At 42.9% G+C, this 11,977-nt stretch overlaps 1 protein-coding gene across 1 annotated transcript in view; it reads left to right on the top strand.

The window, feature by feature from the left end:
- The first annotated feature begins 3,708 nt into the window (after nt 1-3,708).
- The window catches only part of kcnb2b (potassium voltage-gated channel subfamily B member 2b), an 83,503-nt gene continuing 75,234 nt past the window's right edge, over nt 3,709-11,977 (top strand). Inside the window, exons 1-2 of the mRNA XM_051410312.1 lie at nt 3,709-4,162; nt 5,272-5,976. Of these exons, the coding sequence (XP_051266272.1) occupies nt 5,392-5,976 (585 nt within the window). The 5' untranslated portion in view covers nt 3,709-4,162; nt 5,272-5,391. The remainder of the gene's footprint in view (nt 4,163-5,271; nt 5,977-11,977) is intronic.

Raw genomic sequence — 11,977 nt, 5'->3', positions numbered from 1 at the left:
TGGCCCTGGATGTATCATGCAAACATAACCAGCAGGATGGAGTAGTAATCAATCATGTTTGTTTGTCCCCTGCTAACAGCAGCAGCAGTCTGTGGCCAGAGTGCCACGGACTACATATGCACATTAAGAAAACAGGGTTGTTTTTAAGGCACTGTTTCCTCGCTTTGATTGATGGCAGTAAGGAGTGACAGTTAACAAAGGGAGATAGAGAGGGAGATGGCATATTGCAAAGGTCCTTGGTTGGATTTGAACCAGGATTTAGTCGACTCAACCCGATAAGCCCCCAGGACACCATGCGTACTGTCGTCGCATTTTGCGCAACAAGAACCCAAAGCATGTTCATGTTCATTGTGTTGTGTGTATTTTTTACATGTTAGGTGTTGTTGGCAGCACTAGAGGTGAACGAACAGGTGTGTTTTGTGGCATGAATGAAGAGATGACATAGATTAATGAGTTCGGTCTGCGGCAGACCATTATATTGAAGGCCACTGCTGCCCACTGTGGGTGGGTGGGTGGGGTGGGTGTGTGGACCGTGACATGGCCAGCAGCTAAAAATAGCCAAAGAGAATAAACAGGCTGCTGCTATGGCGTGTTTCCTCCCTCTTATTGACAAAAACACACACAAGCACGTACAGACGCAGCCACACACACATTTGCGCATACTGCACATGGCGTACTTACAAACCCTTCAAACTCACAGCTGGTGGCCTAACGTCAAGCCAGTTATGGGCCTTCCTCAACTTTGAATTTCACAGAATAAATAAATGACACCTTTGAAAATGATGTTATATCCGAGCCTTGCACTGGCAGCAGGCAGCAGAGAAACAGAGTGGGAGAGAACGCATGCTTGCTTTTTCAACCTTGTCCTCACGTCTTTTTTTTAGTATTCAAATATGTTGCAGCTTTCTATTAATAGAAAGGTGCCCCACATTGATTGAATGCTTATTATTGTAATTGAACTGAATGTGACTTTTGCTCCCCCTCTCCTGCAGATGCTCACAGTAAATTACAGCCATCCGCATTTCTTTGTCTCCCTCCCTGTCTCTATCGTCACACACAAGCCCAGTTTAATGCAAGGCGACATGGCTGGTTAGCTTAAAGCTGCTGTAGTACTTTTTAGTGCATATATTCAGCACAGTGGACACAATGGGATATTCTGGAACCAAATACATTCAGCTGAAAATGCTATGTGCATTGCTCCTTAGTGTATCTTTCTAATGAGGGCGTTATGAACAGATGATGGTGTGTCTCTCTCAAGTGCTGACAGCGTCAGAAGCAGGAGCTGTGGATTGCAAGTGTGTCCACGGTGTTGTTTGGATGATGGAGTGGACACATTTTATGACAAATTGGAAAGGGAAAATACAGTAGGCAGTGACGGCTCAGGGATGAGGCAGCCGGTACAGTCAGTCAACTCTTTTTTGGCCTGAGATTGATGAGAACATGCTTACAAAGGGAGAAGCTGGAGGTGACTGTTAAGTTTGGTTAGCCCCTCACCTTTGAGTTCTTCTTTATAACTTACTTTTCTCTGTCTTCACTCACAGAATGTTCTGTATAAACGTTCACATGGGATTCAGTCTCCATTATCACATCATGATATCACTGTCAGGGTGTATAATATATTCTGATAAATACAGACAGCAAAGGTTAATTGGCCAAACAGTTGATTCAATCACTGTCAGCCACACTAGCTCTCAAATCTATCTGGCTCCATGGCCCAAAGTGTTTCTTCAGCATGATGCTACAATTTGGGTTGCTATGGCAACAGCCCACACAAGCGCACACATGCCCACATAGTACACTAGAATTAAAAAAAAAAAAAACCCTGCATAAACTCATCTCTATGAACACCCTCTAGGAAGAAAAAACAACATTTTGTAGTCTTTTGCAACCTGCAGTGCATCAACGCATTTCTATATGGAAAGTTAGTAATTACAGATATAAAGCTGCTGCTAACTAGAGTTATTCCGCCCACATGATGGGACGCGGGCTGGCTTCAACTCCCCGGAGTACCCATGCATGCAGGTGGTGTTAGTAGAGCTGGAAGCCTCTACTGCACAAAGTATGACAGTACTCCACATAACACATTTGCCTGCTTTAGAAGCTGTGGTGCACAATCCTGCTCTGCTGATTATTTTGTATCACTGCTACCTCACACATCATGACTCATAGGATAGCTGATTGGCTGCCAGTTTGGTAATAATTAATGAAAGGAGACACAGTCAATTGCCCTTAATAATTTCTCTGTACCCCAAGTAATTAACGACCGTGTCGTCAGTGGTTTTGTTGTCATCAAGAGAATAATTTACTTCTGTCAATTAGGGGTCAGCGAGATGCTTAAATACCTGTAGTCCCAAACACTGTCAAATGAATGTCATTATGGCATCAAGGGTTTAAGAAAAAAACTGTATAAGTGATGAACATTGTGTTGTTGGAAAAGAAACTTGACTTCCCATGAATTTTTGCACCTTAGATGCATATTTTCACGCTTCAACTCCAATAACCCTCTTGCCATATTCAAATCATATTTGCATGGCAAAGAGATGGTGGCAGCCTATGTGCTTGACAGCCAGAGTGCTAAAGTCACATTCAAATAATTCATCAGGTCCATATGTGATTGCCATAAAGATGATTTGGGAACACACTGTTCTGAATATCTGCAGATCCATATGATAGTGCCACAGCCCTTGACCTTCAAACAACAGTCCCCACACAGTTAAGACATAGTATACATGCACACCATGGCTCTGTTTAGTCAATGCAGCATTATTGATCACTTGTCACTGGAAGGAAGGAACATGGCAAGGAAATCAATTACACATATGCAGTGTATAATCAAATTTCAGGAAAAACGCTTGGCTAAGGGGAAATGTACAGCTGACACATAAGCTTGATGGGGAAATATCATTGCTGTATTGAACACTATTCATATGAACTGAGAGTGAGGGATGGAGAGAGAAGAGTGGGTAGTGTAGGTAACGATCTGAGGGATTATAAGGGATACATAATTTAATATCTCTATTTATTCATTTAAGACCAGGGAGTGGGAAGATCATTACATATTGATAGCTAATATAAGTTAGGTTTTGATTACTTGGCATAAGGTGTGTCAGCCTGGGTTTATCGCTGCCTTACTGTGGACTGCTGTTTAAAGTGGTCAGGCCATCTTCTTCTCTTATGTGGATCAGGTTACTTGCTGTGGGTCAAATGGAGCATCTCAAATGGTTGGTTAGCTGTTACCTTTGAGGTTTTAGCTGTTTTACTTGTAATGGGTCTTTGGAGGAAGCAATTTGTTGTGCTTATGTCTTAAATAATCTAGAATTAATATTATTTTGTGACAGTTTTTAGCGGGGGTTCCTCACAGAGCTGCAAAGTAATAGACCAGGTGTTATTGTGCATTTACAGTAAGAATCAACATTAAATTTCATGGTCGAGTCCCCAGTGCAAATTGTGCACACTTCAAAACCAACCTTTAAAGAGGGGCACTGATAGTGATAGTGATTTCTAAGATATGAGATAAAGGTAATGGCCTGTGTGTGTTTCTTGTTTCTGTGTGCTTATACTACAGCCCGACGATTATCTGTAAATAACTGAATCAATAAACTCTAACTCATCCACACTTCGCCGGAAAGGGAAGGAGCTGGTTTCATTTTGTAGTGTTACAGAATATAATTTCCTGCTCAGTTGCATTAAGGTTTTCACCTCTAGGATGTGGTGTAGCCCGTGCGCACTCCTCCACTCCTCCTTATGTAGTATACAGCGGGACACTCCGCAGTTGGCTTATCCCGTTCCTTCCCGTTGCCTTTTACGCGCACGACGTCTGCAGCACAGTGATTCAGTGAGTCCGTCCTCTCTGCACGCCACAAGCTTTTTGGATGAAGGCAGGACTCTTTCCCTTGTGTTCCGATGGCGAAACGGGACTGGTTCTGTCCCGGTGATCGTTTGTAGAGGAAGATATTCAAGCTTTTTTTTTCTTCCACCCTCCTTTCTCTTCTCGACTCATTTTTAACAATATGTGGGACGCGCGTTCTCTGCGCGGCGTCCGCGGAGTGCTCTCTTCGGTCGCGGCCGCTTGACTGAAGGGGGATCCCGGCTCCCTTTTCATCCTCTACTCCCTTAGGAACAAGAGAGAGTTTGCATGCAAAAGGTGGTTTATCTCGGCAAGGTGAGAGAGACTATTTTTTCTCTGACTTTTAAAATGGGATATCACTTTGAACTGAGTGGAAGAATTCGTGCGCTGTACGGTACGGATTTTATAGGCTTATTTACATAGATGTTGGGTTAGGAAAATCTTACAGGACACAAAATACGTTGTAGCGTAACAGGTATGCAGTGTTTTTTAATTTATAGGACTGCGGAACAAGTCAAGACATATAGATTAGCAACGTGATGCCGCTTTACATCCTTTCGAGATATATATTCTCATAATATTCCATGTGAATAGTAAAATTGGCTGCTTTGTCACAGATGCTTGGTACAAATAGTCAGGCAGTACAAAATGTGACTTAAAACTGTTGCATTCAAGAACATCCGCTTATCTCAATACTGTGCAAGAATGATACAGTCCTATTCCTAATTAAAATGGTAACCTGCTTCAATGAATGAATAAAAACTCTAATATTTGCAACTATTTGTATAATTTTGATGACTTATTCAAGTGTAAGGTGCATTTTAATCCACTGTTGAAATTAAAAACTCCAGTGGCTCTTTTCATGTGCAAGGGGATTTATATTAGTCAGGGAATGTGATTATAATGACCAAGCGTGGCATGTGGAAATATATTTGAAAAAATAACAAGTTGAATAAGACTCAAGAAATTGCTGTCACACTCGCCACCTCCATCCAAATAGTGAGAGCACATCAGTAGATCTGTAGTCTTCCTTCAGTTGATTTGTTTCCTGACCTACCACTGAGTCCCATTTCGACCGATGGGCTGCATAGAGAGTAGTGCTCCAGCAGGAGTTCGTTGCCTCACTACAGCCATAACAGTGCTAGAGTGGAGTGGCAAAGCAAAGCAGCCATATTGACTGTTAAAACAAAATTATTGATTCTGTTTAACACCTTCAAAATGAGATATAAGGGATCTATAACACTGTGCAGCTGTTACTATTTTTGAGTGACATCTGAAGTAACAGGTGATAATAGCTTATATATCCTTTGTGTCTTGGAATGTGCCAAACACAGAACATTTAAAAAATGTCCAATATTGTAATAAATCCCAATTTCGATGCTGAACTTGATTAACTTACAAACTGTCTTTTATTGTTTTCCCAGCCATGGAGGGACTTCCCTAAAGAGGAGCCAACATAATAAAACATTTTTAGACTTTTTTTTCTATTTTCCTTTTTTGTGTCATCGTAACATCTACCCCAGTAAGTCTCCTTTTCCATCACCATGGCTGAGAAGCTTGGACCAGCAGGGGTCAAGCCCACCAACATCCAAACCACTCCCTCCCTGCCCCCGGAGCCCATGGACATCATCCGCACCAAAGCCCGCTCCCGCAGAGTCCGCCTTAACGTTGGGGGTCTGAACCACGAGGTCTTGTGGCGGACCCTAGACCGGCTACCCAGGACCAGGCTCGGCAAGCTACGGGACTGCAACACCCATGAGTCCCTGATGGAAGTCTGTGACGACTACAGCCTGAACGAAAATGAGTACTTCTTCGACCGGCACCCGGGGGCCTTCACCTCCATTCTGAACTTTTACCGCACGGGCAAGTTACACATGATGGAGGAAATGTGTGCCCTTTCGTTTGGCCAGGAGTTAGACTACTGGGGGATCGATGAGATCTACCTGGAGTCCTGCTGCCAGGCCCGGTACCACCAGAAAAAAGAGCAGATGAATGAGGAGTTGCGCAGGGAGGCAGAGACAATGAGGGAGAGGGAGGGAGAGGGAGAGTTTGATAACACCTGCTGCCCAGACAAGAGGAAGAAGCTGTGGGATCTCCTGGAGAAGCCCAGCTCCTCGGTGGCTGCCAAGGTAGGGAACCGAAACTGGAAGTGCGATCACACCGCCCCCATGTCACATTTCCTGATCACATTCAAAGCCGAACACTCTGCCTGGATCATAGCACATTACAAGCACACTTATTAAAGGCCTACTCCCACCTGTAGAAAATAAGCATGAGTTCATCAATTTGAATCTTAAACAGGCGTGTACTGTACTCTCATCAGGTGTTTTCTTTCGCCATCTGTCGGCTTTCCATCTTTGTAAGCAGCAACAGTTGTTTAGGATGAATTAAATATAGAGAAAGCTGCTGATGTGATGGAAGAAACAAAGCAGAAGATACGGATCGGAAGTAGATGTGTGGAGTGCAAGCAAACATCACAGTAAAGGAAAACCTATAGTTCTGGCGCTGATAAATTAGTAGTGAAATCATTGCAGGAGCTGCATTTAGACTCACTTTGCTTTGACAAACTAATTGGTAAGTGCGTCAGCTTCTAGTGTTGCTTTCTAAGCAAGGATAAAGTGTGTCTGTGTAGACCAGATCCATCAATGACTTGTGACAGCGTACAAGTTTCTTTTCCAGTGCTATTATGTGTCAGTCTTACTCACTGATTGGATGCCCTCCTTTCTGGATCTGACTGTGAGACAGCGAAATTACAGGATGATGTCAAAAGTTTGTTGCAGGTGTCTCACTGAGTACTGTTGTTTCTGGTGCCATTTACTATATTTACCTCGAGCACATTCATTTGATTTGATTTGCGACTTGAGGTAGTCATCAGTGCTTCTCCCTTCCCGCGTACCACATGTTGAGAAAACTGCTGCATCAGTTACATGCAGGATTCTTTAGTAGATAATAAATCTTACAGAAATCAAAGGACTGTGTAGCAATATCAAGGCTGTTCCTGGTAAAATGATGACGTCTCTTTCAACTCCTCCTCATTTCATCCCCACTCTGGCTCAGTCCTCAATTAGGTAGGTCAACCTTGATGAAATCCAATCACTGGTAATTTACCTTTGGTCTCCAGTATCCTGTATCTCATCATCAGGCAGTGCAGGGCAGGGCTGGCTGGGATTATATTCCATGTCAGAGGATCATAAACACAGGGTCCTGCGTGTGTGTGACCAAAGCAACGTCATCCCCTCTGTGTGAGAAATGCAGCTCCTGATGTGCTGTATGTGCTGTGTGGTGCATTGTTGCGGCCTCTCCCCTTGAAGCAAACAATATTTCCCTATGGCTGAGACAGTTTGGAAATCATGTTAGATTCAATTTCAGAACCCTGGTGCCTTGTGCAAAATTTATAGTGCACTATTCAGCTTTAAAAATGGCAAGAATATGGTAATGGCATGGAATACATAAGGTTCAACTCCTTTTTATGGGGCTACTATACACGTTGTGCTTTTCCTGCAGGGCTTGTTTTCCCTGAATCAACTAGTAGATTTGTGATTGACAAGGATCCTGCGTCAGCTTAATAAGTGTATTCAGCCTACAATGGGTAAGTTGTATATCACAAGAATTAATTATCAGGATGCTGCCAATATATCTAAAGTAAGGCAAACTCAGGTGACAGCAGAGGCGTAATTTGACACACTGTCATATTTAAAGTAATTTACCTCCTCAGTACGGTCACTCAGTCTACAAACACGTCTCAGTACTGCTGACCTGTTCACTATCATGTGGGGGAAGCCTGTAAACCCTGTAAGGGAAATCCTGCCCTGATTTAAGTTGCATTGACATTCTGCTGAGTGCTCTACGAGGAGAACTTGAACGTGACTCCTAATGGCTCAGCCCTGTGATCGCACTAAGGTTATCCAGCTAACAGTACATTTGGAAATAGACTACCAGGACTGCTTGACTGTCAGATGGCAGCTCCCTGAGGTCAGGGAAGCCTTTTATGGGGCACACACCGTGCAGTGAGAACCCTTGAAAGCCCTTGACCAAGGAAATGACATTACTAGGCTGGTACACAGCCGTGTGCTTTTATACAAAGCAACCTGAGCCCTTTGTCAAATGCAATCACGGAGTCCTCTGGCATATACATATTCTCTATCCCTCTCTGTCTCTCTCTTTTCTCTCACTCTCTTCCTTTTTCCTCTCCCACTGCCTTAATCAGATATTAGATACCAGTGTGCTGCTTTATGGCACCTATGGCCCTTGCTGCCCTTAAATAAAGGTTAAGCATGAGAGGACTGACCTTTTCAGCTGGGCCAATCAAGCTAGGATTACATTCATTAGCAACAACAGCGGTGCATGCTTTAGGAGAACGGGCCAGCCCATGTGGAATGGAAAAGATGGAAACTAAGCCGATATTGCGCCAAGAAAAACAGTGGCCGAAGAAAGCGGCAGAGAGGTGTTTAGAGAAAGCCACAAGTGAAGGAAGAGAGGTGGCTGAAAATATAGTGGCAGAGGAAATCCCTGAGAGAGAGAGTGATGTAAGAGATGCAGTCATGTAAGTCACGCCTCAGGATGCTGAGCTGGATCTTTGCAAACCTTTCCCAATGAATAATGAATGCAATGGTCAAAACAAAGAGGACACAGGCTGTGGCTTCTTTGTGTTACTGCGTGACTTTTGGTTGAGTACTCCGTCGCGTGAGGAAGAAGAGGAGGGGCAGGGCTTTATCTTGTGTCCAGTGCTTGACTTGTCACAGGTGAGCATCCTCGGGGAAAAGTGTAAAAGTTCATGTCACAACAAGATTTTGCAAGGCCTTGTACTCCATATGTGCACTCACACCCTTCAGTTGAACTTCCGTCACACCTGTGTTTTGGAAGCTAGAATTGCAAAACTTGCAAAAGAGGTTGATCAGCAAAACAGATTAAAGTCATATCTGTCAACAACCGTGCATTTTTCTTTAAGCTACAGTAGGCAACATACAAAGTGCAAAAACCTTACGCTTCTCTCTGCTGTCTCATATCACTCCACTAAGCCCCTACCACTTAATGATGCACCAAACGCGCACAGATGACTTGGTGTAGTGCTACCAATAGCACTCTGTCAAGAAGGAATAGGACCACCTCCACAGCTCTATCCATCCTGAAAATGTCACTCCGATGTTGACCCTCGTCTGATCTCTGTTTTCATTTAGTAATTTCTTTTTCTCTGTCTTCCTTCTCTGTTCTGTGTTCGCTAACCCCAATTCGTTGTCTGGGCACTTATAGACACACTTTTGTTTTGTTTTTTGCCTTTTTGCATTTTTTCGGGAGTGAGAGACAGAAAAGGCAGGCGAAAGAGTTAGATAGTATGCAGCAAAGGGGCCAGGACTGGATTTGAACCTGTGCCGTTGCGTTAAGGACTCAAAAACAAAATTATAATGGAATAATATTGCCTACTGCAGCTTTAAGTGCTACATATCTGCTCTGTTTCTCCACAGCTTATAGCCACTGGTAAAAAGCTGTCATGTGCTATTAAATCATATAAGATTAAAGTGGCAATAATCTTTAGAAAAAATATCAGATGCATGTTTCCGTTGTTTCCTTACTCTAGGCTATAATTTCTATTAATCCAGTAGAACGTGTCATCCTTGATATTGAGCCAGAGGGATTTGTGCTGCCCTGACCCTCTTTTGTTTACAATGAGTCAGTCACGGGTGTTGTTGTGCAGCAAATACACTTAGAACGAGCTCATTCACCAAGGCCATATCCAAATTGCTGGATTGCTGTAAGGAGTCTGAATTACAGTGACTTGTGCTTTTTATATTTCCCTGAGTAAATGTGTTGCCATTACCAATCATCATTCTTGCAAAGACGCATCTTTGTGCATATAACTTGTGACCTGCCTGTGTTTTTACACTGGAAGCATCTTTTGTCAGCGTGATGGGAAATGGAATTAGATGCCTCAGATGCATTTCTTTCTGTGTTCAGATGAGCGCACAACGATATGCAGAAAGTGTGTAATAAATATCAGGACCTTGCCAGCCATTTGCTACACAACTTGTGATTTAGTGAGTGCTTCAGTATTAACATATGAGTCAGGCTGTGCTCCCTGTATCATAAATTAACGCTATTACTTGTTACATGGATGCCTACAGTGCTCAGTTTTAATATATGTTTCATAGTTTGCAAGAGCAGCATCTTTTCATTTTGATTTGTGTCCATGCAAAGCTACTAGATACGCTTTTCAGAATATTAACAACGTCATATGAAATATTAACGTTGTATCACACCCATCACTCTAAGACAGCAAACATTCCCCTGTTTGGGTTTTCTTCACTTTAGAGTCCACTCAGTCTGGCCAGCCCTGGAAAATAATGGCCAAGGATTCAGAGCATTTTAAAGAGATCAATGTTTCTACTTGCCAGACATTTCAAGTTGGGTTTTCTATCTCCCCCCCCCCTCCCTGCATCAGCCACGTCTAGCCTTGTGCTTGCTCTTATTGTGCATGTGCACCATTACTCTTGCCTTTATCTAATAATGTAGTCTAGCTAGTGGGAATGCTAAGCAATGGGCCTTCATGGGCGCAGACTTGTGCTGTTTGGTCCTCCCACGCTTGGGAGCAGCCAAAGTCAGTCCAACACAGACACTGTTGATGATGACACAATGTGAGCGAGCTGTAGCATAATAAGGTACTGTAACAGACACCTTAAATGCCAGTCTTTGTGAATGTGAATTTTGTCATATTCATCTGCCTTAATGCAGTGCAGCCACCAGTGCACAATACACACTTTTGATTTTGTTTATGTATATAATTTATGTAATTGTGAATAAGTGACAGAGCAGCAGAAAATGCTGAAAATGTGGAGCAAATTCAGTAAGTCCACAGCTGTCTGTTGTTTCAGATCACTGCAGACAGCCTCTTTCTCTCCACCCGTCCATTTTCTTCCAAGCTTTTACAGCTCTGCTGCAAGCATTTTGCCTTTTGTGTGTATTGATGTAGTTTCTGATAGTCGAAAGGGAAAGATGAAGGGAGGTGGGGATAGGGAAAGTGAGGGAGAGGCCTTTAGTCAGCATTAAGCCAAATGTTCTCCACGGTATGTGCCATTGGGGCAAATTCAAGCAGCGGGTCCACTACCTTGTGTTTTGATATCATCCTTTCATCCCTGCATGGATTGTGGTCAGTCTTCAGAAGGTTAAATCAATAGGCATTGGCATACTATGGAAGAAATGTTCTCTTGCTTGTTGCTCAAATTGATTTGAGTTACTTTTTGCTTATTTTGTAAAAAGCCTGTCCAATGAATACTGCCCTTGACTGCAGATATCAGCTCTTCTCAATGTTTTAAAGTCAGTTATTTCTCTCAAGGTAATGCTTCTGTGCAGGAGGCAGAGCGGCTGATAACAACTCCAACCTGTAGGAGTTAGCCTTGTACTACATTATCTTATTTGGCCTTAAGGAAGTTATCAGGATGTATTACAGGAGAGGAGTTTGTAATTTAGGAAGTGCAAACCTTCGCCCCCCCTGCAGTCTCCGAGTTACATAAGCCTTCCACCGGGCCTCTAATCAGTACAGCCTAGCATTTAGACACCAGCACCTAAATCCTCTTTACCCCGCAATCATAATCAGATAAGAGTGAACCTCCTAGATTATAGGTGGCATGAGTCCTTATAGTCCCTGCATGGTATGAGGCAGCAGCATTTATCATCTGGATGTTCCAGGACCTGCACTTACTCAGTCCCCATGCCCACCACTGTCTTTGTTTACTCTTTAAAAAATCACCGGCAACACGATTAGCTCAAGTTGAAATGAGTCCTCTAATGATTTGGTTCAGATCAGAAATGGTTATCATCCAATATTGGGACTGAAAGTAAAATGGAAGCTTTAAAGGCACAGACTCTTTACACGCTAAATAACAAGCAGCACTTTTTTGGAATTAATGTCTCTCCTTCTTCAAAACACACTCATACTGTACCTTGTACTGTATACTCTATAGCTATTTCATTTGTTGAAAGCATTTGTAAGCGTGCCCTCTATTGTTTTCATGAAAAGTGGCAGATTTGTTGTATATACAGCAAATACTCACTCGTTTGTTCTGCTATTTACTCACTCTAAACATGAATTTCCTCATATGGACAACAAACTGCAGGAGTGGTGTAAGCAGTGGATAG

The sequence above is a fragment of the Dicentrarchus labrax genome, unplaced genomic scaffold (genome assembly GCF_905237075.1).
Source record: "Dicentrarchus labrax unplaced genomic scaffold, dlabrax2021, whole genome shotgun sequence".
NCBI lineage: Eukaryota > Metazoa > Chordata > Actinopteri > Moronidae > Dicentrarchus > Dicentrarchus labrax.
The sequence above is the reverse complement of the archived record's forward strand: the minus strand, read 5'-3'. Positions and strand labels throughout refer to the sequence as shown.